Here is a 27,877-nt window from a genome sequence, read left to right as displayed (position 1 = left end):
TCATATTATTCAAAATTTCTACAAAAGGGGGAGAGAATTTGGATATTTAGAGAACAACTTCAGAGTTACAACTTCAGTTTTGGAGAGTGTATGGAGATTAGCCTAAGATGTTGGATTGAGATTTACATCAATTCCAAAGGGGGAGCTTGTTGGCATTGATGTCAACAAGGTCACAGGGCTTCTTATTATATGCCTCATGTCAATCCAATGATGATGTGTGATGAGGATTTTGAAATAATCAATATCCTAATCAAGAATTTACTTATGATTTTTCCTTATAACATCGACACATCATATATATGAACTTTTTTTTAAAGTACAAATTTTTTTTTATCGAGATGGAGGAGGGTCTTTAAAATAAATTTACTTTCGACTTTTATTAAGAAAATTGAAAATTCCTTAGATATGTTAACCTTATAAAGGAAAGTAAGAAAGTCAAGGAAGGATCAAGGATGGATTGAAGATCAAAGTAAGAAGCTCAAGGAAAGTAAGAAGGTCAATGAAAGTAGGAAACTCAAGGAATGTAAGAAACTTAAGGAAAGTAGGAAACTAAAGGATGGGCCCCCTTTGCATCATTAATAAAGGATCAAGGGTACAACATACTATTATTTGCACCCTAATGACTTAAGTGCTCATTATTGTAGCATGCTCAATATTGCAGCTGCATTGAGTCAGCCGCAATCGAGTGTGACCAATTTCATTCCTGAGATGGTGTGAAAACCTCGGAACACCATGACTTGTTGTAACCATGACTGAGGGTATGGGGAATTTTTTTTATTTTTACTCTAAAGTGTAACACCTTTTGACGTGTCCATCAAGTGGGAAAAAGAGTTATGATTTCTCCTCTAAAATATGCCACCATCAATCCTAGGAGCAAAAGATATGATGATGTTGATAATCATAGTGAAAGAGATGATAATCATATTTATATACTCCTTAAAGCTAAATATGAATCTACCATGGTTGTTATTAAATAATTTTCTAATGAAATTGCTAGACTAACAAAAGTATGTAAGGAGTATGAGAAGAAATTACAGATTTGTGATCAAAATGAGAAAAATATAAAGGAGGAGATCACTACCTTGAGAACATACATGGCAGAATCGAAAATATTATAAGAATTAAATTGCACCAAGAAAAAGGATAGGAAGGGTTATGTTGAAGCACTTGAAGGTCTGATTGACAAATTGAGAAGGGATCTTGAGGAAAAGGACCAAAAGTTGGAGAAAGTGAAGAGAACCATAGCAGTGAGAAAATATGGCTCTAATTTTCCAAAGGGTGAGACATGTTTGCATGCAATAAAGAATGACAAAGAATAATTAAATAAGCTTGCAGAAAAGAATGTGATCAACAATAGCAACATGAAAGGAGAAAGAAAATAGATCCACCAGAAACAACAAAGAAGAGAACTAAGGATATCATTCGCTCCAAGGATTGATGGTGGCATATTTTAGAGGAGAAAACATAACTCTTTTTCCCACTTAATGGACAAGATCGAATGCTTCAGTTGTCACAATTTTGATCATGTGATAGCTGATTGTAGAAGGAGACTACACACATCCATGAAACAACATGATCAGCCAAAAAGAGGACCTACATTCAGATCTAGCATGAGAAGATGGAGGTCAAGTATGAGCAGCAAAATATTAGGTCCATTGGCTACATATCTTGTTCATATAGAGTGTTATGTGTGCCATAATTTTAGACACATGGCCAAGGATTTTAAGATTCTTTGATCATTAAGGCCATTTTTTCAAAGTCAACAATCAAGGGAGAATGCACAACCAAGGAACACATGGAAGAAGGAGCAACAACAAGGAAGATCTGGCATTGCACTTTTTTATCATGATGAAGTTTATATGCGGTATCTAGATAGCGGATTCTCACACCATATGTCAAGAGATAGGAGAAAAGTTAATTTTCACAATCGAGAGTGGTTGTGATGTGTCTGAAGGTAGTGAAACAACTAGAGTGTTGGGAAGTGGCAAAGTGAATCTTGGTGAGGAGAGGACAAATGCAAAAGATGTTTGCTCATTGAAGGCCTAAAGAATAATATATTGAGTGTGATCCAAATGGTTGATTGTGGTAAGGAAGTGATTTTCAACAACAAAGGTTGCATCATCCGAAAGGAAGGATCAAAGGGAGTGATTTCCAAGGGAGTCAAGACACCGGATAATGTGTATGTGCTTAACAGAAGAGTGAAAAGTAAGAAGAGACCATGAGAGTACTCTTCCTCATCAGATTTTGAGTAGATGAGATCAATCCCTACTGCAGTCTATTCTTTCAAGTTAGATCTTCTTGATCTCATCAATATGCATGAGACTAGCATGGTCTGAGGGTGAGTGTTGGTAGCTTAAGGAGTACCAATAGTAATGAGTTTTTGATCGAGCTTAGCCATGCATATTCAGGCCCACATGATCAATATTCTCATGAGGTATATTATGGTCAGGGAATGTTCATGAGGTTTGAAGTGTATTTTGATTTCTGATATATTTATATTTCAGTTTGATTTTAGTTATATAAGTCATGTTCATCTGTTGATAGTTTTGGAGTAGCTATATGTTTGGTTGCTATTGATTCTAATGAAGGTATGGAAACAATGTAGTTGTGTAATGAAGGATCACACATTCAGGGGGAGAATGTGTGTGCTTTCTAATGGACCTGCAGAGAGTTAGCAATGAGGAACTTTTTTTGCATATATTTGACATTGATTTGATGTAGAGTGATTTTTATTGTTGCTACCACACTTTACTAGGTGTATGAGATAGTATGGTTGCATGGAGAAATTGGCATGCTACTAGTGTTCTCATTTATAGACCATAGTTATGACATGCTTTATTATACTTGTTACTACCATCGATATCTAATGATGTGTTAGAGTTCGCCCATCTAGAGGATATACCTTATTTCTTATGTTTTCATTTCTATATGAATCATGCATGCTACTGATATGTATTAGATGGTTCAATTATATGTTGTTACTGCATGGAGAAAGAGCATGATGTTTCTTATGATGTTTGGATATTCATATGGTTGAGTCATGTTGATTTATAGCACTAATTATATATGCAGATAATGTTGTTGCTCATGATGAGGTTATATATTTGATGCTACTTCTTTGACATATTTCAATGTTGTTGTCGTTATATGATTTTATTATTGTACCTACGTGGAGCATGGTGGTTTCCAGTGGAGTTTATGATCTTGATGTAGGATATTCATTGATGGGATGTTGATGGCCAAGGTGTTGAGTGACCATGAACTAGCATATGATGTTTTCAGTACCTCTATTATTACTCCTACATGTGGAAAGCTTATGAAATTACTCATGGGGTCCTTGTGCTCAAGGCATATGCCATGGATAGTATTATTATTTTTATTTCTATATGGAGCATATATTGAAGCTCATTGATTCCATGTACTCATGTTATTTCAATATTTTTTGCATGTATAGAAGAAGAGCACCATTGTGTGTAGTTTCAAAAGCCATGTACTATCATTGTGTCATATTTTGGGTGTGTTTCTCATAGCAATACCCATGGTGTCTGGCATGCCTTGTCATTTTCTATGTATGGGTCAGTGGAAGTCCAAGTCATGTATTATTTTGTATATCTTTGAAGTAGCACCACTAAATTGGGTGCATAATATAAACTTGGATCCATAGGGTCATGGTTGGTGATAGGTGTAGGGGATTCATATGCCAATCCTATGTTCTTGTCACAACCATGTATTTTCTCCATGAAGCATTGTATGTATTGTACTTCATTGTATATCATTGCTTAAAGTTAGTTAGAGTCATGGTTCATAAGGATTAGTCTCTTGCACTTTGAAAGGAGGCTTATTCCAAGGAATATGATGTGTGGATACAATAGCAGAGAGAGTGTGATTACAACTTCATTACATTCCTAGGGGGAGCATGTTCAGTTTTCAGATATTGCATGGCATTGGCTTGAGACTTGCTAGTAACTTGTTTCCTTATTTTGCATGCTTATCTTATAGGTCATACTTCTTTATTTTGAATTGAAATGTTATTAGTATAAAAAGGGGAGTCTTTCTCTTATCTGACACAATATTGCCATTATCTTCAGTGTTGGTATGGCATTGATATGAAAGGAGGAGAAAATTTGGATGGATAGAAAACAACTTCAGAGTTACAACTTCAGTTTTGGAGAGTGTATGGAGATCAACCTCAGATGTTGGATTGAGAATTACATCAATGCCAAAATGGGAGCTTGTTGGCATTGATGTCAACAAGGTCAGATGGCTTCTTGTTATATGCCTCATGTCAATCCAATGATGATGTGTGATGAGGATTTTGAAATAATCAATATCCTAATCGAGAATTTACTGACGATTTTTCCTTATAACATCGACACATGATATATATGATTTGTTTTTTTTTAAAGTACACCTTTTTTTTTAATATTTAAAAAATGCTCAAAAACAAGTGAGGATAAGGCCGAAAGGAGGCTTAAGGACATTTTTTTATTGAGATGGGGGACAGTGTTTAAAATAAATTTACTGTCGACTTTTATTAAGAAAATTGAAAATTCCTTAGATATGTTAACCTTATAAAGGAAAGTAAGAAACTCAAGGAAGGATCAAGGATGGATCGAAGATCAAAGTAAGAAACTCAAGGAAAGTAGGAAACTCAAGGAAAGTAAGAAACTCAAGGAAGGTAAGAAACTCAAGGATGGGCCCCCTTTGCATCATTAATAAAGGATCAGCATATGACGTACTATTATTTTCACCCTAATGACTTAAGCGCTCATTATTGCATCATGCTCAATATTGCAGCTGAATTGAGTGAGCTGTATACGAGTATAACCAATTTCATTCCTAAGATGGCATGCAAACCTAGGAACACCATGACTTATTGTAACCACGACTGAGGGTATGGGGAATTTTTTTTTTTAACTCTAAAGTGTAACACCTTTTTATGTGTCCATAAAGTGGGAAAAAGAGTTCTGATTTCTCCTCTAAAATATGCCACCATCAATCCTAGGAGCGAAATAATGATGATGTTGATAATCATAGTGAAAGAGATGATAATCATAATTATATACTCCTTAAAGCTAAATATGAATCTACCATGGTTGTTATTAAAAATATTTCTAATGAAATTGGTAGACTAAAAAAAGTATGTAAGGAGTATGAGATGAAATTGTGGATTTGTGATCAAAATGAGAAAAATATCAAGGAAGAGATCACTACCTTGAGAACATACATGGCAGAATCGAAAAGACTAGAAGAATTAAATTTCAGCAAGAAAAATGATAGGAAGGGTTATGTTGAAGCACTTGAAGGTCTGATTGACAAATTGAGAAGGGATCTTGAGGAAAGGGACCAAAAGTTGGAGAAATTGAAGAGCACCATAGCAGTGAGAAAATATGGCACTAATTTTCCAAAGGGCAAGAAAAGTTTTCATGCAATAAAGAATGACAAAGAATAACCAAATAAGCTTGTAGCAAAGAATGTGATCAACAATAGCAACAAGAAAGGAGAAAGAAAATAGATCCACTAGAAACAACAAAGAAGAGAACTAAGGATACCATTCGCTCCTAGGATTGATGGTGGCATATTTTAGAGGAGAAATCAAAACTCTTTTTCCCACTTGATGGATGAGATCAAGTGATTCAATTGTCACAATTTTGATCACGTGGTAACTGATTGTAGGAGGAGACTACACACATCCATGAAACAACATGATCAACTAAAAAGAGTACCTACATTCAAATCTATTATGAGAAGATGGAGGTCAAGTATAAGCAGCAAAATATTGGATCCTTTGGCTACATATCTTGGTCATATAGAGTGTCATGTGTGCCATAATTTTAGACACATGGCCAAGGATTGTAAGATTCTTTGATCATTAAGGCCATTTATTCAAAGTCAACGGTCAAGGGAGAATGTATAACCAAGGAACACATGGAAGAAGGAGAAACAACTAGGAAGATGTGGCATTGCACTTTTTGTCGTGATGAAGTTTACATGTGGTATATAGATAGTGGATTCTCACACCATATTTGAAGAGATAAGAGAAAATTTAATTTTCTCAATAAAATCGAGAGTGGTTGTGATATGTTTGAAGGTAGTGAAACAACTAGAGTGTTGGGAGGTGGCAAAGCTAAGATTGGTGAGGAGAGGACAAATGCAAAATATTTGGCTCATTGAAGGCCTAAAGCATAATATATTGAATGTGATCCAAATGGTTGATGGTGGTAAGGAAGTGATTTTCAACTACAAAGGTTGCATCATTCGAAAGGAAGGGTCAAAGAGAGTGATTTCCAAGGGAGTCAAGGCACTGGATAATGTGTATGTGCTGAACAGAAGAGTGAAAAGTAAGAAGAGACCAAGAGAGTACTCTCATCATCAGATTCTGAGTAGATGAGATCAGTCCCTACTGCAGTCTAGTCTTTCAAGTTAGATTTACGTGATTGCATCAATATGCATGTGACTACCATGGTCTGAGGGGGAGTTTTGGTAGCTTAAGGAGTAGCAACAGTAATAAGTTTTTGATTGAGCTTAGCCATGCATATTAAGGCCCACAGGATCAATACGCTCATGAGGTATATTGTGTTCAAGGAATGTTCATGAGGTTTGAAGTGTATTTTGATTTCTGAATATTTCTATTTCAGTTTTATTTTAGTTATATCAGTCATGTTCATCTGTTGATAGTTTTGGAGCAGCTATATGTTTGGTTTCTATTGATTCTAATGAAGGTATGGAAACAATGTAGTTGTGTAATGAAGGATCACACATTCAAGGGGAGAATGTGTGCTTTCTAATGAACCTGCAAAGAGTTAGCATTGAGGAACTCGTTTTGCATATATTTGACATTGATTTGATGTAGAATGATTTTTATTGTTGGTACCACACTTGACTCGTTGTATGAGATAGTATGGTTGCATGGAAAATTTGGCATGCTACTAGTGTTCTCATTTCTAGATCATAGTTATGACATGCTTTATTATACTTGTTACTGCCATCGATATCTAATGATGTGTTAGAGTTTTCCCATCTAGAGGATATGCCTTATTTCTTATGTTTTCATTTCTAGATGAATCATGCATGCTACCGATATGTATTAGATGGTTCAATTATATGTTGCTATTACATGGAGAAAGAGCATGATGTTTCTTATGATGTTTGGATATTCATATGGTTGAGTCATGTTGATTTATAGCACTATTTATAGATGGAGAGAATGCCGTTGCTCATGATGAGGTTATATATTTGATGCTACTTCTATGACATATTTCCATGTTGTTGTCTTTATATGATTTTATTATTGTACCTACGTGGAGCATGGTGGTTGCCAGTGGGGTTTATGATCTTGATGTAGGATATTCATTGATGGAATGTTGATGGCCAAGGTCTTGAGTGGCCATGAACTAGCATATGATGTTTTCAGTACCTCTATTATTACTCCTACATGTGGAGAGATTATGAAATTACTCATGGGGGCCTTGTACTCAAGGCATATGCCATGGATAGTATTATTATTTTTATTTCTATATGGAGCATATATTTAAGCTCATTGATTCCATGTACTCATGCTATTTCATTATTTTTGGCATGTTTAGAAGAAGAGCATCAATGTGTGCAGTTTCAAAAGCCATGTACTATCATTGTGTCATATTTTGGGTGTGTTTCTCATAGCAATACCCATGGTGTCTAGCATGCCTTGTCATTTTCTATGTATGGGTCAATGGAAGTCCAAGTCATGTATTATTTTGTATATATTTGATGTAGCACCACTCAATTGGGTGCATAATGTAAACTGGGATCCATAGAGTCATGGTTGGTGATAGGTATAGGGGATTCATATGCCAATCCTATGTTCTTGTCACAACCATGTATTTTCTCCATGAAGCATTGTATGTATTGTACTTCATTGTATATCATTGCTCAAAGTTAGTTAGAGTCATGGTTCATAAGGATTAGTCTCTTGCAATTGGAAAGGAGGCTTAATCCAATGAAGATGATGTGTGGCTACAATAGCAGATAGACTGTGATTACAAATTCATTACATGCCTAGGGGGAGCATGTTCAGTTTTCAAATATTGCATGGCATTGGCTTGAGACTTGCTAGCAACTTGTTTCCTTAATTTGCATGCTTATCTTATAGGTCGTACTTCTTTATTTTGAATTGAAATGGTATTAGCATAAAAAGGGGAGTCTTTCTCTCATCTGACACAATATTTGCATTATCTTCAATGTTGGTATGGCATTGATATGAAAGAGGGAGAGAATTTGGATGGATAGAGAAAAATTTTAGAGTTACAACTTCAGAGTTACATATAGTTTGTCTGAGTTTCTATATCCTCTTTCTATGAATTTTCCAGTTTCTTTATCCATAACCTTGCACTTGGTTGATGTAAACCCAATTATATTTCATTTATTTGCCATTTGAGCTATAGTTAGAATATTCTACTTTAGTCCTTAAACTAATAAATCATTTGTTGCTCCTCTATGTTTATTAATTATGGCTTTAGTGTTTCCCATAACTTCTGTTGGAACATTAGTTCCAAGAATAACATTACCATATTGGTTTTTCTTCAGAGACTACATCTTACTCTTATCTCGAGCCATGTGATCATAGCATCTACTCTCTATGTACCATTCACGTTCTTATTTGAATTACCAAAGAGAAATACCACACCTTATATGCTCTTCTTCTTTCTACTTATTATGAGAAATGTTGGTGGATCCATCCTTTTTAGGCCTTCTAACATCAATATTCTTATTTGGTTGCTTACCATGTTGTCTGTGGCGATACATCGACTTGTTGGAGCATTTTTTTGCTACATGCCCAAACTTGTTACAAGCATAACATCTTATATGAGAAGAGGAATCATAATATTTATGTTTCATATTCCTTCTATTGCAATAAATGGCTTTGTAATCAAATATATTACAAGAAAAACAATATCCCTTAAAGTACCTGGAAGCCGATGATCTTTCTATGATCCTTGTTATCATATGCGTGAAACTTATCAATATTTTTGAAAGCAATACCAAGTTTTGTTTTAAGATCAAAAATCTCTTCTAACCTATCTTCTTCTGAATCGACAACTCCATTTGACATAACAAAGGTTGACACATTGTCAAGGATAGGATTACCTGGTAGTTCCATTGCTGATGAATCTTTCTTTGGAATTTCTTCATGGATTGCTTGTAGTTTATCCCACACTTTCATTGTAGTTGTACAATGTATAACCTTATTTAATGTTGAATCAAGTATGTTACAAAAGATGTCAATCAAAGCCTTACTGTTCTTTTACACTTCCTCGTCAAATGGAGGAATCTTGGTACAAACATTGCATACTAGATGCCACACATCAAGGCTCATTAGATTAGACTTCATCTTTTATTTCCATTGTTGATAATTATCTTTGCTTAGCATATGCACATTTGCACTTCCATTGTTTCTAACTTTCCTTGATCTTCTGCTTCTATAGGCATCATTTTGGAATTTGTTTTCTCTTTAGAGTGCTTACTTTCACTTTTAGCCATGAGTGCAAGTTTATTTGTTTCATTGCCATCATCACTATCATTTTTTCATAGACAAGGAAATGGAATGAAGTTAGAACAAAAGCCCATATTTGATAATTCTTTGTTACGTCTTCTTCATTCTTGATTAATAGAAAGCAGTTTTCTCCCAAACTTGAATATTTGCTAACATTTGTGACTGTTACTTCATCTGATAAATTCATGTCAATGTTTTCAATAAAAATATCATTTTATTATAGGCCATCAAACTCATTACTTCTTCTATCTTCAAAAGCCATAAGTAATTGACATTCTTTATCAGACTCACCTTCTTCATCGTTTCAAAGACCATCACTATCTTCATGTGTATAAAAACTTCTCTTGTTTCCAAACCTTCTCCTATCTATTTTTGCAGCTTTTTTTCCTTTCTCATGATTTTCTCTATAGGGACGCTTAGCAGCATAATGATCAACTCTACCACAAGCAAAACATTTGAAGGGAAGCTTACCTCTAAATCTTCCATTACCCACTTTGAGTTTCTTTACGAAGTTTTCCTCTTCTTCTTCTGATTCATAACCTGATTCTTCCTTTTCTTTTCATTTTGTAGTAGCTTTGAAGGTTGCTTCTCTCGTGTCAAAAGGACCATGTTTCCTCATCTCAAATGTTGTTAATATTCCATGGAGTAGATCAAGTGCAAGACTTTTCATATCTTGCATTTCTTCAATGCCATAGACTTTGGAATCGAACTTAGGAGTTACTTATCTCAAAATATTTTCAACAATAGTAGCATCTTTTATTTCTTCACCAAGATTTCTCATGGAATTAACAATTTCATCTACTCTAAGAAAAAATGTTGCAATGCTTTCATCATCATGCATTTTCAGTGTCTCATACTATATTCTGAATGTTTGGAGTTTATCACTTTTTATCTTAGTGTCACCCTCATAACTTTAGATAATCTTATCCCACATTCGCTTTGTTGTGTTCAGCTTCATTACCTTCACAAACTCAGACTCATCTAGACTTCCCAAGATGGCATTTATAGCCTTTGCATTGATTTCATATTATTTCTTTCCTATAGTATCTTTGGGAATGGAAGCTGGATATTAATATCCTCTTTGAACGATCTCCCATACGTCATCTCCTAGTGCCTGCAAGTTTGCTCTCATCCTAACTTTCCAAAAGAAAAAGTTAGTTTAATTAAATAAAGGTGGCCTGATAGAAAATACTCCTTGATTACTCACCTTGATGAATCTTCCTTCAAGTGATCAAGCTTCTTTTGAAGGACTTGGCTTTGATACCAATTGTTGGGGAAAATACTAAGGGGTGTTGGTGGGGGGGGGTTGGGTGAATCATTATTTCAAAATCATTAGATTTTCAATTACATATCCATATTTTGTATGCGACTTTACTAAAGGGAACCAACGTATGTACATGACTATTATGCAAACAACAAACGTATAACTAGTAAACTTACTTTTCTGTTAATTCATCATTTGTTTAACTTGACCTAGTGTATCAATACCTCCTTAAACATTAATTAAACAATAACCATGTGCAATAAGAACAAAATAAACCATCACATATAAGAAACACATCAAAACACATGAACACCGAGATTTTTAAGTGGAAACCCAATATGGGAAAAAACCACCACTATTGTCGTCTTTGTCTTCTTTTTATTATAAAGAAAAAATTCTTACAATATTATACTGGCACAGACTCATATCAACACACATGCACCCACATGTAGAAGGTTACAACCTTCTCTCGTTCTCGATCACCCATTAGAAGGGAGTCCAACCCCCTGATCATGTTTATTGGCACCCACTCGAAGGGAGCTCCAACCCTCAACACCTCCATGGACCATGTTTCATAAATTTTCATACTGGATCTACCTGATACAACACATCACAACTGTAGGCTACATTTCATCAAATTTTCAGGCTGAACCAACTATCATCATTTAAACCCAAAACCAAATATCAAAATTGAAACTAATCATTGCAACAAATAACTCAATCATTAACTAAAACAACCAATCTCTAACCCAACTGAATCAACCAATCACTAAATCAATTGAAACCCAAATCAATCAATTTATTTTGAAACAACCAAAACATTTAGTTCAATGTAACTAGAATACTAATACTGAACCCAAACACTGCATCAACTTACTGAATCAATTGAAAGCCCAAATCAATAAACTATCAGAATATATACACTATTTTACTATAGCAAACTCGCGTGTATATGCAACTTCCTTGAAGCATACGCACGTATAGACCTCAAAACATTGAACCTTGGAACAAAACCATTGTCACTCTGAAATAAACACTGAATCATACACAGATCCACTACATCATTCTGAAATAATCACATAACCATCACTAATTTTCAATGACAAATAAATAGTAGAATTATCATTCTTCAATCAATCAATTCAACTTCAAAATTCACAGTATTAAACCAAATCATCAAGTAAGACTTCATTGATAGAAAGCAAAAGCAAATATTTAAACTTATCAAACATCTTTTCCAGCAAAATCGTAGCTTATAGACGTGCTTTCCTCAAAACATTTTCGCGTGTATACATGCTTCTCAAGAATCAAACTCATGTATAGATCTAAATAGATACGTGGCTTACCAGTGTTAAACCCAAGTGTGTACGCGCCTTTTAGGTTATCAAACCCATGTACAAATCTACAATTATTGACAAAAACTCTTCATTGCACAACAAAACTTCATACACACCTAGATCTCGGCATACATAGAATAATCACACGTCAAAACATTATCATCACGGATAAAATCAACCCATAAGCAATATTGTCATTTCAGATCTATTGTATCTGATCCATCATCAAATTCCTCGGTGCAAAGGTAGTTTAATATCAAGCAAATCATTAATAGCTCATTACATGCATACTTGCTTCAGATCTAATTATTCATCAAATATTCATCACTTGCACACCCAAACACTTTGATCTTCATCTCCTTATATAGCTTAGCCCTTAAACAATACCATTAGTCAAACGCATGCTAGTGTTAATGGTATTCTTGGACGAGATCAAATATTTGTTGTTGGGCTTAATACCATGTGTCAATACTATGTTAAATACCCTTGGTATTTAAAATATCATGGTGCAAAAACTATACACGCCTTTTCTTCTTCATACCTGCGTGTGTAAACGGATTTTCTTCACATATCCCGTGTATATTTCTTCAAGCTTCATTTTTATCATTCCTCTCTTTGAACTACTATTTCTTTGACCAAAACTCTCTCTCACATGGAGACAAATCCTGTTGACATCATCATCAAGTAGATTGCCATCAAAAGACAACACATCAAGTAGGTTGCCATCAAGGATAACACATTAGTCATAATGCCAACATTTATATCTTGTGGTGTATGTAAATGATATTCTAATGACACAAACTGTGAAAATTACAATGTATCCATAAATAAAGAACCGAGGAAAGGTTTTGAAACGACATATTTGGGATATGTTCACTACTATCTTAATATTGAAGTAACCCAACATCTGAAGTTTATATTCCTTTCTTAAAAGAAGTACATTGGATATATGTTGAAAAAATTTGGCATGGATGAGTGCAATTCTTTTACTATTCTAATGGAATATAATTTTAAATCTCTCATCCATTGAAGGAAATGAATTCGAGGATGTAACAAAGTACAGACAACTCATAGGAAGTTTCAACTACCTGACTACTACCCAACCTGACATTTCATTTGCTATTGTAATCCTCTCTAGGTTTATGCAAAAGCCTTATGAGGTCATTGGTCTCTTGCAAAAATAGTTCTAAGCTACTTGGAGGGAACTTGAGATATTGGACTTAAGTATACATTGGTGGATGACTTCAACTTGATGGAATGTTTTGATTCAAATTTTGATGGAGATAAAGAAAATGGAGTATCTACTTCAGTTTATGTTATGATTCATGGATCAAAATTTGTCTCTTGGAGGTCACACAAACAATCAGTTCTAGTAGATTCCATAACTCAGGCTGAATATGTGGCAATTGCAGAAGCAACGAAGGAAATTATGTAGCTCAGGAAAATTCTTGAAGATTTGTAGGTGAAACAAGTGCATTCTACTCTTTTGATTGACAACATTTTTTCAATAAAATTGTCTAAGAATCCAAAGTTCCATGATCGAACGAAGCATATCAATACAATGTATCATCTGGTTTGACATCATGTTGAGACCAAGACTATTCACCTATGCCATCTTTTCACAAATGAGTAGATTGTAGACATCTTCACCAAAACACTGGAAGAGAAAAATTTGAAAGATTTGGAATGATGCTTGGACTCAGCACCATGGGGGCAATGTTGAAATCTAATATTTGGGATTAGGAAACGTCTGTAAATATTGTAAATAGGATAATAGAGACAATGAAGAGACACTAGAATTTGAATTCCAAGAGTCTCCCTCTCAATATATATATCAGCAAAATGTTATATTGTGAAAGTTATAATAATTTTTTGCATATAGTAGAGAATGAATAAATGCAGATATAAGAATATACAACATGGAAAGTGATTTACTTGGTATGTTGGCTTTCTAATTTGTGCTAATATATACTTCAAAACCAAGGCTAGGTTTGAAATCTATAGAAGAACATAACCTATCTCTAGTAACTATCATAAGTTTGGAATAATGCATCATGTACCATGAACATGGTTCCTCTTAGTAATTCCTTTGGATGCATTCTTAATCTAGATGATTTAAAAGTTGCTCTAGGTAAAAAAATGGTTATATTCCTTATCAATGTTCTCAAAGCTACCATCATTAGGCAACTCTTATTGCCTCCCAAAATAAAAAGTTCCCTCATTTTCATGTAACAATCTTTCACGGTGAAAAGCCTTGAAGCCTAAGTAGGGCAACGACAATGGAAGCTCATTATCATTGATATTGAACGAATCCCATTATCATTGATATTGAACTCTTTGTTGAAGGCTAGTACAAACCCCATAAGAAAGATGAAATTTCTAAGGTAGACATGATTCCTGTCAGCTACATAAACATAACAATTTGTATAGCCTAAGCAAGCCTACCATATTTTTATTGTTTCCTAAAAAAATTGTGTTATCTTCTAAAAAAAGTATAGTTTCAAATCCATAAAATAATAAAATATATACACTTTTATAAACTTTAATAATCAGTCAAATTATTAGTCTAATATTTAAAAAAATGTCAAATATGATAATCAGTATAACCTTAAAATTAAATAATTATATTTTATTAGGCCGATAGGCCTTCCTATGCATCAACTTCTTAGTCAACATTTTTATTCTACTCCGTTTGATCAGGTGAGACACTTTCAACCATTGATCTGAACCAGAAAAAGAAACAACAGAAAATCAAGAAAACACAGAAAGTCAAAAAAGCACTAAAGCTCATGAAAAAAGATTCTATGCAGAAAATAAAAAAAGCCTGCCCTTTTTCATGTGGAAAAATCATCAATCCCATGCCTTTCCGCCATGAAGCACTATCATTTCCTATTATGGAACCATAGGAACATGTTACAAACAGAAGCAACCATAGCGCTGCAGAAGCAACCATAGCGCCGTGAACAAGCTCGCCCTTTGTCAAAGCCTCCATTAAACACCATACTCCCACATTCAATTCCGCTCCGCAGTTTTCCTGCAATCGACGACATACTGGCTGAAGCCGCTGTGTAATAAGAGCCTGTTGAAGATCTGCCCTTGGATATTCAGATTTCAGCCAAAAATGGCTTTGAGCAGCGCTGCGGCTGATACAGATGGATCGGTTCATTCAACTCTTGCTTCAAGATAATCAGGAATCCTTGCCTCGGTACGTCTTCCTTCCTTCCTTCCTTCACCCCCATTCTACTGCTTTGCTTTTTCCAAGGACTGATTAATTACGTAGTTTGTTTGGATTGATTGAGTTATTATGTAATTTTTTACTTGAAGCTCAGACTTGAGAAAATCTATGGTGGGAAGGCGTTTCAGGCACTTCGAATTCCAAACATAGCAAGTGGGGCTCGACAAAGCATTGATATAGTCCTTCTCACCAAAAGGCACCTCAATATCGTGTGGAATTTCGTTTCTATTGTTCACATTACTTTGCTTTTGAAATGTTATTGCTTTTGATTTCTTGTGACTTTCACTTCTCTGTACTCGATCTAATGAAGTGTACACAATTTAACAAAGTATACATATATACACATACAGGGAGGAGACCTGTTAAGTTGAAACCCTTATGCAGATCTAGATTTCAAGAGTAACTGACAATTTCTGCTGTGAACTCTTGAATACCGACACACATTATGTTTATATTTTATTTTTTAACATTCTTCGCTTAGAATAAAAATTGAAAAATGAGTTTAATCATAATTTAATCAGGGGTTTGATCCGTGTGTATATATAACATTGCACCTCATAGTGTCTATATTATCATAAACATGATATGGGAAACAAGAACAGAAGGAGAAATTGGGCTACAGGTTTTTGGGGTATACGAGATATGCATCTACCATTCAAGCGCAAGTAATGCATATAGAATTGATTAGGATGTATTAATAAGTGTCATGCTTTCTCCAAACTTTTAGAAAGTCTGTTTGTCAGACTCGAGCTAACATAAGTTTTTTTAATTTATGCAGAGAATTATCTATTATTGCTTTTAGGAACTTTTCGGGGATTCTGGATGTGGGTGTTGATGGTGGTTGGACTCTAAAAAACTCAAGGGATCAATCCGAGAAGATTCCTAATCTTGTAAGAAGTTGTTATTCATACATTTGATATCTTCTTTATAGTTACCTTTGACTTCAAATCTTCTATGTTTTCGGTTCGTATTTGCAGTTGAAGGCTTTATAGCCTCATCCTTGAAACTCCAATTAGATGTCCTGCTATGCGAAGTTTCTGCTTATTTCTGGTGATATTTCACAATGCTTCTGAAGTATGGGCAAATTCATATATTTGTTGATAAATTTTCTTTTCTTTTTATGATTGTGCTAGAAAATTATGGCATTGTTGTTCATTATGTTCTAGAGACTAGAAGGCTATCAGTAGTCCTTGCTAGCATGTACCGAGCCTGTTTATTGAATCCAATAGTAAATGGTGGCTATTCAAATTTGGAGCTAGCTTGTTATGGAATAAGCATGTATTACTTTCATTATTTTAAAATTTTCTTTTTGCATATTTACAATTAATCATGTACTATCTAGAACATCAGATTCACCATATAACCTGCCATCAAAAGGAGACGAAAGCAAAAAAGGATACAGTGTTACTGTGCTTCCGTGCAGATTGTGTGCTATGCTAATAACTAGGAAGGGGGATCACAGATTGGAGGATTGTGAAGTTGTGAACCTTTCCAAGATTTGTCAGCAACTCTCTGATAGAGCCCATACTTTGTTTAAGCCTTAAGCATATGTTTCATCCCTGCAGGCTTTGGTTCATTTATACTATAGTGCAAACTTACAAAGGAAGTGACCCTTGAGCAAGTCTCTTACAGAGTCCATACTTTGGATAAGCATACAGCACCGCCAGTAGGCTTTGTTTCATCTTCTGGCTATATCTAAAGATGCGACTCCTTATTCTTGATTTCAGGCCTTTGTGCATCTTGTAGCATAACTACTTGCATTGAGGATTATGTTTGTACGTTGTCCGATAGATATGATGATTCTAATTGTACTTTGCATATTGATAGGCATTGCATATGCCACTTGCCTTCTCCTTTGACATAGAAAGGATGCGAAAGCATATCTCTTTCTTAATTTTTTTGTTGTTGGAAGTGCTTCCAGAAGACACCATGAGCGGTTGCACATCATAACCTGGACTTTCTTTGGCTTAGTTATCAGGTATCAGGGGTATCTGTTCCACCAAATTCAATTGGACTTGGACCTGGCCTCACCCCTGTTTAATATGCCATTTGGGTGGGGCAAAGCACAATGAGAAGGAACCTTGTTGGACAGTTCAACTCTCCATCCACGTCACTGGTGTACCAAGGCATTGATGGATGTTAATTTCTAGATTCCAGATCTGATTATAATTCCTAGTAATTTTTATAACCCGAAAAAATTATTTCTGCAATTACTGAATAAAATACACTAGGATTTTTAACTCAGAAATGAAATAGCAGAAGCAAAATACAGGACATCTTTCACACAGAAAATTCTTCTCCAACTGATCTTGACTTTTAATTATTTGAACAGTGAGGCTCTCTTACTGGGAAATTGGCCTACAAAGAAAATTAGAATAATTATTACAGCAAATAAACCTGGCAAATATGCCCCTGAGAAATCTAATTTGCAGAAGTGCTGTAGTATGTACAGCCTGCGCACAGCCTCTCTTTCACACATGCGGCCTGCTGAAACTAAACCCGCATGGCATGTGTGACCTCGGCTCTCCTTGTACAGCCCCTGCAAAACTTCTGCTCAGAAATTGGTATGGCCTCCTTGCTGAAGAGCCTCCACTCAATCTCCTCTAGAATTTTCCTCTCACTGCTGGACACCTCTTTTCTCTTCAGCTCCTGAGAAAATCACTGTCTCAATCTCTGTCAATTGTTATGTCTTTCTCCACTCCTTAGGCTTGCTTTTACAATTTCTCATTGAGCTAAATCCCTAACCCAAATGTCCAAAGTGATGAATGGTATTTGAGATTAACTATTGAGATTAAAACAAATTCACTAATGTAATTAAAATTACATTTCCTTAGATTTCCTAGCTCAATAGCCAACATTAATTAATTAACTTAATTAATGTGCTTTTCTTATGTTAGACTTAGGCTAAATCATAAAAACAACTTCCTCAATAAATTGAGCAAGTTTCCTAGGGAAGCTTTGGACGATTCCTGCATGCTTGACACCTAGCCAATGCAGAAATATCTGTCCGCTGCTACAAACATCAACAATGTGTTCTTTTATGATTTTTCTTTATTCATTTTTAACCTTAATTATGTATGATCCAAAACCTCAGACTCACTCACCCTATACCCTCCCATCAAAAGGAAAAAAAACACCCTCCCATCAAAAGGAAAAAAAAACACCCTCCCATCAAAAGGAAAAAAAACACCCTCCAACCTCCCTCCAAAAAGAAAAAAATGTTAAGAGAATGATATACTTGTTAAATTTTTGACCATGGTAAGTAGATTCTGCACTTAGATAAGTTAACATAAACCTATGTAGCCTATAAACTAAAGATCTCAATCAAAATAACAATCTCTAAAGACATTAATGTACAAACACACACTGCTGGAAATTACAAAGAGCAAATACACAATGTGGAACACTCAATGGTGTATCTATCTTCTATTTTTTGAAAGAAAAATAGTTAAATTGTTGTAGCTCAAAACTAAAACTCGCCAACCAACACATTGGTGAGCTTATGTCTCTTTTATAGAACAAGAGACAAATGGAAGATACAATGTATTTGGTCACATGCATGAAGTGCCCAAATTGTCTCAATCAAACCCTAACCCTAATTTACTCTGCTGGTGCACCCTCATACATGGATAGAAGTGTTAGAAATAGTGTGTCCCAATTTGAGGATCTTTGTGGCATGCATGCATGCACATTCTTCCTTGGGATCTATACCTCCCTTGGGATATGCACACTACTCTAATAATAGATAACACATGCAAGAACAAACTTTGAAATAGAAAAGCTAATTGAAGTGTTAAATTTGAACTACAATACATACCAATAGCTTATCACAAGTTGGTACAAGTCAAACTCTCCAAACCCTAGCTAGGAAAAAAAATGAGAAAGCTTTAGCCATGATCCAGGTCCGGGTTTGACAAAGGACCCTTCCAAGACCTTTTACTTTCGTGATGTGTTAAATTGCATTTTTAAAAGAACATCAATGAATACAGGTGCATGTTGTAAAGAAAAGGAACATGTCAATCATCAGCAACATAAAAACATAAGCCGTTGATAACAGAGTTCGTCCAGGAGGTTTGTTGGGAGAAATTTGCTCGATATTTTGACGTAGAGCTGAAAGAAGTTAAACTGAAAGAGGGTACTATGTGATGGATCTCGTCAAAGCTGTTGAGATGGTTGACGAGAACACTATTTGTGTGGCAGCCATTTTGGGTTCTACTTACAATGGCGAGTTCAAAAATGTCAAGTTGTTGAACGATCTCCTCCTACAGAAAAACAGGGAAACAGGGTGAGCCATCAGATCTCCTTCGATTTACCTGCTCATTGAATAGGACTGACCAGGTTGAAAATTGTGATTGTGGTCATGACCGTTGATTGCGCCCAATGGTTGCAGGTGGGACACACCCATACGTGTGGACGCGACAAGCGGCGGATTTATTGCACCGTTCCTCTATCCTGATTTGGAATGGGATTTTCGGCTTCCATTGGTGAAGAGCATAAACGTGAGCGGGAACAAGTATGGACTCGTCTATGCCGGAATCGGATGGGTTATCTAGAGAGCAAAGCATGACCTCCCAGAAGATCTTATCTTTCACATCAACTATTTGGGGGTCGATCAGCCCACCTTCACCCTCAACTTCTCCAAAGGTTAAAACAAATTTTCTTAGTTGATGATCACTGTATTTCATTTCAATTTATTAGGTCAATGGGATATTTGGATGTTTCCCTTGGACAAAACATCTTTGAATTAAAGTCATGACCATGTACCCTGCAGGGGCCAGCCAAATAATTGCTCAATATTACCAGCTCATACGTCTGGGGTTCGAGGTTTGTTGTTGCCCATCAAACTTTTATTAGTTGTAATACCATTGCCGAGTTTACAGGCAGTTGTTACACATTATAGGGATGATTGATTTCTAAGCATGAGGCTGTCAAAAGCCAACTTCGTATCCAGATTTACAAATGGATAAAGCTCGAAGATTTTTTAAGTTAAGGGAAGCTTTCTATTATTACCCGGTATTGTTTCCGTTTATGGGCTGGGTTGCATGCATGCCCGTTGTTATTATTAGAGCTTGATTTTTTCTAATTTAATTTCACAGCTGTATGAGTGGTGGAAAGTTGGGAACAAAACAAAACAGCAGGGAAGCATAGCGCTCCCCACTCAATTCTTGTTATTCATTACATTGCATTGTAGTCCCGTTCATTGTCAGTGGATTTCGGCCGAGTCTTCATTTGCATTCCATTCCATTTCATGGCATTGTTCAGATTATTCAGTCTCACCTTATTTAATTCTTAAAATTTTTTGAAATGCTCTTCATGCTACAAAGCCAGAGGTTGTGAATGTGTTGACTTTATCCGTTTTTTTAACTTAAGGTAATTTTACTCTAAAAAGAGATGTAAATTCTTATAATTATTACATTCCATGATTTTGGCGGTTCTAGAGTTTAAGCCACGCCTGTATTGTCATATTTGTTGGTTTAGATCTGTTTATTTTGAGTGTTGTGGTATATTTATGGGTAATCAATTTCAAAAGAGTGCGAGCTTATAAGAGCGTTTTAGTAGCCCTTATTTAAACTCGGGGTCCTCTTATACTGCCTAATAATTCACTTGGACCAACATCTCCTCTAGAGAAATTCAACAATTCTAATTTAATAATCCTATCGGCCTCTCTTTGTACCTTTTGGGACAATTACTAGTATATACACTATAAACTAAATATTTATCTAAATTTCCAGTATTCTTGGATGGCATTCTCCTATCTCATTAGCCCAAACACGATCTCTCACAATCTTTCTTGGAGTAACTTTAGATATATTCCTCTATTGGCAGGTCCTTATAGTTTTGACAACCATTTCCTGTTGACACATCATCATTGTTTTTGCCAATCATTTCTTATAGACACATCACCACAATGGCAAAGAAAAAGCTTTATCACACATCATCAGTGTAACGACGACTCTACTCACCCCTTATCATGATATTTTCCTTTTTGTCGATACAAAGAGCTTTAAATTTATACTCCATCGTTATACCATCATGATTTTGACAACCTTTTTATATCAGACACATCAGAATTGCGATGGCTGCGACTATTCGCACACCAGCAGCCACACGAACAATATTCACACATCATCACAATGGGAAATAAAACCTCTATTCACATACCATCACAATTTCTGAAACGACCTCTGTTCACTTACCATCAAAATTATAACACAGCGTCAGTGTGAACATCACCACTATTAACACATCATAATAACGCCATTCAACCCAATGGCGAACAATAAGCACTAACCTATAATTCATTTCAGGATAATGGCGAGCAATACGTACCTCTCAGAGATATTAAACGCAGGAGAGATATTTAAAATATGCAATTTTACAATTTCCTATTCCCAAAATTGATTAAAAATACATATCAAAAAGGTTAAAAATATAAACCATATAACTAAACTATACTCCATACTCTATATATCCGAGATCTAAACTATAAAACATGAGGATATATAAACTCTATATATCCTTATACAGTTGGAGGTCTAATATATACCCACAAAAAATAAAACATTTCAAAACTAACCTATATTACATACTCTATACGGTTGGAGATATAAAATTATTTAGATCCGACCCGGACATACCCATACCCAGATGCTTATTGCTGGCCTCAGAAGCCTATATTAAAAGATCCCAAAAGTAAACTAACATCAAGATTAACAGAGGGGTAGGTCAGCTCCATTAACGAAATATTAACAAATGCCCAAAATATGAACGCAAAATGGACAGAGAATCTTACCAAATTCCCTGTACCCAAAAACAAATATAAATAAAGATATAATTACAGACTTTATGCTATGATAAATACGTGAATCTTTCAGGCTGATTAAATTAAATCACCCGGGGAAATATTAACAAAATCTCGTTGCCCGCCCAGAGTCGTGGTCAGGGCCTCAACCTCTGTAGTCTGTACGCATTATTGCATTCGGCGCGCGGATCACGATGCTCTCAACCGGAGGCGGACCACGACCAGTTCCCGATTCTTCATCACATCCCATTTCTTCCCTCAATGCCTCCGCAGCGCCATCGCTCTCGCAAGCGACGGTCCTCCTGCAAATGGGGCAGACAGAGCTCTTTGAGAGCCACGCATCCGCGCACAGCACATGGAAAGCGTGGCTGCATACCGGAATCAAGCGGCATCGGTCCCCGCTCTGGAAAACCTCGAGGCACACAGCGCACTCGTCGTAGACCCCTTGACCGTTCCCCGAGCAACACTCTTCCCCTTCCGCTTCCTTCCCGCATTCGATGGTGGGCAGTCGCTGGAGGTCAGCCGCCGAGAGGCCCAGCTGCTTCAGAGGTTTACCGTCGCCCTCCGATGCCCGTTGCCCCTGATTGCTCCTATCGCGCAGAGAAGCGTACCAGATAACCCACAAATAGACCAAAACCACGCCCCCCATGCCCGCACAGAACAACAAGAACGACACCACCACCGCAATAAACATTTTCTCTATCATATCCACAATCTTCTGTTTTCTCCCTGCACAATATCAAGAATATCCACAATCTTCTGTTTTCTCCCTGCACAATATCAAGGAGCGTATTTCAGACAAGTGGAAACATAAAAGCATTTTATTTTGTATTATTAGGCTTTCAAAACATAACCGCTAAAATTTTGTAGATATTTTAATAGCGAGTTCTTGGCATAATGTATTAGAGAATGATTTGCCTAAAAACTGAGAGGGATTTGCATTAAAGCTGAGATAATTGACCCTGAGACTTCATTTCAGAATGCGAGAGCTTCCAAAGAAACAACATGAAAAATTACGCAGATATTTTCACAACTAACTAACTCTGGACAAAATGAATGAGTTGCCCAAAAACTAACAGCTGTGAGAATCCGATAAAAAACAATCTGTGCCATACATACACTATCTTTAACTTGATAGACATGAAAATAATTTCTTCTTCTATCGAATTCCAAATCTTACTGAACTCTCGAATGCAGGCAGGTGTTACAACTACTGGTCCAAAGCCGGAGATCCAAACGATGGGCACCTCGCTATCCACGGGTCTCCTCAGTGACCAGGCCCCCTTAATAGGTCATTTCAAAAATAGTTTAAAAAGCGGTCCAGTCATGCAATGGTCTAGTGTTGACATAAAATGTCGCAGACGTACAAGCCCTTAATTGCCACGTGGATGGTCCACATGTCTCCAGCGTAATCGCATTAAATGCCTGAATTGGACTGGTAACAGCATTGCCCGTCGGCTCAAGCTTTTCTCCGGATTCTGTAACCCGTGAATGATTTCACCTACTCGGCTGGCGTGATTTCACCTCCTCCATCAATCCGATCCGTTAACCTTGATAGCGTACCCGAATATCCAATTATATCAAATCTAAACGTTTCCCGTTTCCTTTTCTGGGAGAACTCTCTATTCAAATGAGGTGCTCCAAATTGCAAGATTTTCCTATACTCTAATTTAGGCATCCAGGGTCTCTCACTCTGCGTAAATTACAAGTATTACAACTTTAAACAACGAACTTTTGGCCTGAATATATACTACTACTACAGCAGATTTTATAAATGCGCAGAGATACTCAATGGCGGAAATATGGTGTACTCATTTTATTTCAGAAACTTAAAGCATTATAGAGAGAAAATTCCTTTACAGAGATTGACTGTCGTCGCTTTTACCGGACTGTATACCGTTCATAAAGAACAAGTAATACCGGAGGCTACCTGGCGATGGACAGACTCTGCCTCGGAAATTTATGACAGACATATATAAACTGAAAGACTCTTACTAATGGTTCAGCGACTTTAGGTTCTCACCAGTGCCGAGCACACTGATGCGCAGGCTTCCAAACCACCTAAAGACTTTGAGTGATTTCTCGTGTTGCAAGCAGATCAGACTGATTGTCCGCAGATGCAGAGCAGGAGAACACTCGACTCAAACACACACACACAAAGATTTTAAATGCTGATGCCTTCGTAGTGAGCCTTACCCTCCTCATATAGGTAGAAAGGGGGGACAAACATCACTGTGGGATATTCGTGACCTGTCCTAAAGGCGGAAAGAATCATTACTTTCGGATAAGACTGAGACGGCGTCCGCACAAAGATTCCAATCCGATGGATGGAATAGTTGCTTTTGGGTGACGTCAAAGTAAATCGTACTCGTATACATATCTTTTCCAGAATCATTATGCAGGCCGACCATACAAAGTGGATGCTTTTTCCGTAAAAGCCCACGAGAAACTAGGCCCTTTCAAACATTGGGCCTACAAAACCAAAGTGGATACTTTTTCATGAAAGCCCACGAGAATATTTACAAAGTGAATGCTTTGGAACAACAAAGCTCACGAGAAATTGGCCACAATTAAGCCCTTATGACTGGTACTCATTACTCTGATCAGAATACGGTCAAATCAGGGAATCTGTTTCTTTTATATAGCAAATCATCACAGGCTTTAGTATAAATCCTGCGGACTATCATTGGCTTCCCTAAGATAACTTGGTGCTGTACTTTGGTTAGAATTAACCATTCTAGATGTTCCCTCATATATTCTTGAAGTGAATAATTTGTTCTATGAAATGGATCCCACTCCTTGATTGTCATTTCTTTAACAGTTTTATATATGGAGTGAAAACATTCTCCAATGTTATTTTCAAAGCACCGTTCACAGTATTTTCTTTCATATGCTTCATGATATACTGGGTCCATAGTTGTCCTGCTGACTCCATAATCAGCCCACCAATCTCGAAACCACTGGCACTGTTGAGTCCTTTGGGATGTTGTCAATGTACTGAATTTCAGTTTTGTATAATGGGTTTCTTCTTTATCATCAATATTTAGGAAATCCCACCATAACTTCTTATAACCTGCAAAATCATAAACAGTGTCAGGAAAAATAATTTTTGGATCATTTTTGGGCCACCGGGCACAAGGCTGGACCGGCAAGTGTCCTTGTTCATTCCACAAATCTCTGGTCCGATAGATGCAAAAGTATCTTTCGTAGATCCCTGTACTGCGACCTCCATGGTACCAGATGCCAGCAATATCATGAAAGTTCTGTTCAAGGACTTGATGAGCAATTCCAGCATCCCTTTTGGCCTTGTCATATATCATATCATGGATCCATTTTCGTCCTTTGGGATACACTTTTCTTTCTGGTACAAAATGCTAGACATCAGTGTGAGGCTGTAAATTAGCATCTAGGACCTTTGTATTCCTTAGCTGCCATGTGGGTCTCCAATTATTTCTGTATGTTTCCCAGTCTTGGTCATCTGGGATGGTCCTTAGGACTTCTTGTTTCTACTGCTAGTCCCACTCTGTGATGATCATCATGACATGATATTTTCCTTGTATATATTCTCTGCTCAAGAAATCAGGGAAATTATTATCTTTTCCTTTAATGTGTTCTACCTAGAAATCAAAATTCGCAAATAAAGCTTGCCATCTGTCAAACTTAGCTTCCCCAGCTTTCTTGATATTCTTTGTCAGGACCTTCTACAAGGCAAATGCATCAATTCTCAAAAGGAAAGGTTTATTGATAAGATAAACCTCGAACTTGCTGATACAGTTCCATGCTGCTTTTACTTCCTTTTTTATAGTGGAGTAATTTAACTCTACTGGATTCCAAACTCCAGAAGCAAACTGAACAACTTGTTCATTCTTTCCAACTTTTTGTTTTAATACTCCTCCCCATCCAACATTGCTTGCGTCTGTTTCAACAATTTTGTAAGCAAGATCATCAGCAACATAAAGAATAGGCAAAGATTTTACCTTTGCTTTGATGTTCTGAACAGCTTTTGTGTGAATATCTGTCCACTCTGGGGGATTCTTTTTCAGCCTTTTATTCAGTAATCTTCTGTCTGTGGCACAGTCTTCATAGAAATTGCTGACATAGTTCAAGCAGCCCAAAAACCTTTGCAGTTGGTTCTTATCTTTCATGATATCTGGAAACTTATCTGCAAACTCTAGCGCATGTTTTTGCAGAGAGATTTGTCCATTGCAGATTATGTGGCCTAAAAACTTTACAGAAGTCTGAAAATTTTCTATCTTTTTCTTACTAAGCACTAGGCCATTGTGCTTGACCAAGTTCTTAAAAATATTCACATGCTTGAAATGGTCATGAATACTTTTAGAAAAAATTAAAACATCATCAATATATACAATCAGCCAATCAAAATATGGCTTGAAAATATCATCCATTACCTTCTGGAACTTCGATGGAGCATTTTTGAGCCCAAAGGGCATGACATTCCATTCGTAATGTCCTGCTGGGATACTGAAGGCTGTTTTGAACTTGTCTTTCTCGGTAATGGCCACCTGCCAAAAGCCTGCCTTCAGGTCAAACTTAGAAAATATCTTGGCACCTGCAATTCTTCTGATCAGATCTCCTTTGTGGGGGATCGGGTAGGTATCATCAGCAAGGACTGAATTAAGAGGCTTATAATTTATGACCAATCTGGGAATGCCTCTGATCTGTTCAGCTCTTTTGTTAACATAGAATCCATAGCAGTTCCAGGGACTGTTGGATTCTCTGATCAATTTTCTATTGAGGAGCTGTTGGATCTCCTGTTGGCAAAGATCTCTGTATTCTTTGCTCATAGGAATAGCTCTACTCTTACATGGCTTTCCAGTGTATCCTTCCTTGTAGGGTAGTTCTACAGTATGCTGCTTTCTATGCCAGAAAGCATTTGGTTCTTCTGAGCAGCATTCTTCTTCAATCAGTGTCTTTAACTCTTCAATTTTCTTCTTTATTTGGGATGAATTGAGCTGCTCTTCTACTCTTAAGGTAGATTTTAGATCCTTCAGATCAGCTAATCGAGCTTCTTCTTTGTCCAAATTTTGAACTGTCTGGACCATTGTAGAAATTCTGGGATGTGAAATATAAGGGAGCTCAATTTTCTTTCTGGGACCTTTTGATGTGGGAACAGAGATGAAATATCCGGCCTTTCCATTTTTGAGCCTGAGAGATCCATGCGGCTCTACTGCTGCTAGGAAAACATTCCCCAGTATGCAATCTACTGGAATATCTGCAACTGCAAACTTTAGATAAACACAGTGTGTATCAAAACATACTGAGGCTTCTGGTACTTCATATTGCAGTCTTTTATTTCCCAAGCCAACAACTGTTCTTTCTGCAGTAGTCCAATATCTTGCTGGAATATTTTTCATGTTAAGAATGTTAATATCTGCTCCAGAATCTAAAAGTGCAATCAGTTTAAACATTTGGCCTTTTATGCAGACATTAATCTTGACATGGTGTTGCTGATAAGAGATAGTGAGCAATCTCATATCTCTAAAGCCAAAATTTGTATCTTTCATTCCTTCAGCAACTAGTACTTCTGAATCTTTTTCATGATGACTAGTATCCCATGCATAGTCATCTTCTTTTTCTACATTCTTCCCTTTTTGTATTTTTGCAATTTGTGCTTTCATTGCAGAAATGTCTGTCTTGAGATTGTGGATCTCTCCACTGACTTCTCCCAGAGTAAGTGATCTTACTC

At 36.4% G+C, this 27,877-nt stretch overlaps 1 protein-coding gene and 1 pseudogene across 3 annotated transcripts; one reads left to right on the top strand and one right to left on the bottom strand.

The window, feature by feature from the left end:
* LOC149140077 (glutamate decarboxylase 1 pseudogene) overlaps window positions 1–21,622 on the top strand; it is a 31,585-nt pseudogene extending 9,963 nt beyond the window's left edge.
* Window positions 21,623–22,133: 511 nt separating this feature from the next.
* LOC149140076 (E3 ubiquitin-protein ligase ATL23-like) lies at window positions 22,134–23,483 on the bottom strand. Of its 3 annotated transcripts, none has more exons than XM_089449048.1 (2): window positions 23,351–23,483; window positions 22,134–22,940 (listed from the first exon to the last, which is right to left on the bottom strand). In XM_089449048.1, exon 2 carries the CDS (start codon window positions 22,874–22,876, stop codon window positions 22,316–22,318), a length of 561 nt encoding a protein of 186 aa, XP_089305174.1. In that variant the 5' UTR covers window positions 22,877–22,940; window positions 23,351–23,483; the 3' UTR covers window positions 22,134–22,315. The 3 variants fall into 3 exon arrangements, with proteins under 3 accessions (XP_089305174.1, XP_089305173.1, XP_089305175.1); XM_089449047.1 differs by having other exon boundaries at window positions 23,290–23,450; XM_089449049.1 differs by lacking the exon at window positions 23,351–23,483 and adding an exon at window positions 23,132–23,275.
* Window positions 23,484–27,877: the final 4,394 nt, after the last annotated feature.

The sequence above is a fragment of the Pinus tabuliformis genome, chromosome X (genome assembly GCF_031772625.1).
Source record: "Pinus tabuliformis cultivar Carrire ecotype Pingquan chromosome X, CPIR1, whole genome shotgun sequence".
NCBI lineage: Eukaryota > Viridiplantae > Streptophyta > Pinopsida > Pinales > Pinaceae > Pinus > Pinus tabuliformis.
This window is presented reverse-complemented; position numbering and strand designations above follow the sequence as displayed.

Bases quoted from the DNA above. Each gene is read 5' to 3' on its own strand.
- LOC149140076 (XM_089449048.1), bottom strand. From the start codon at position 22,876: ATGATAGAGAAAATGTTTATTGCGGTGGTGGTGTCGTTCTTGTTGTTC.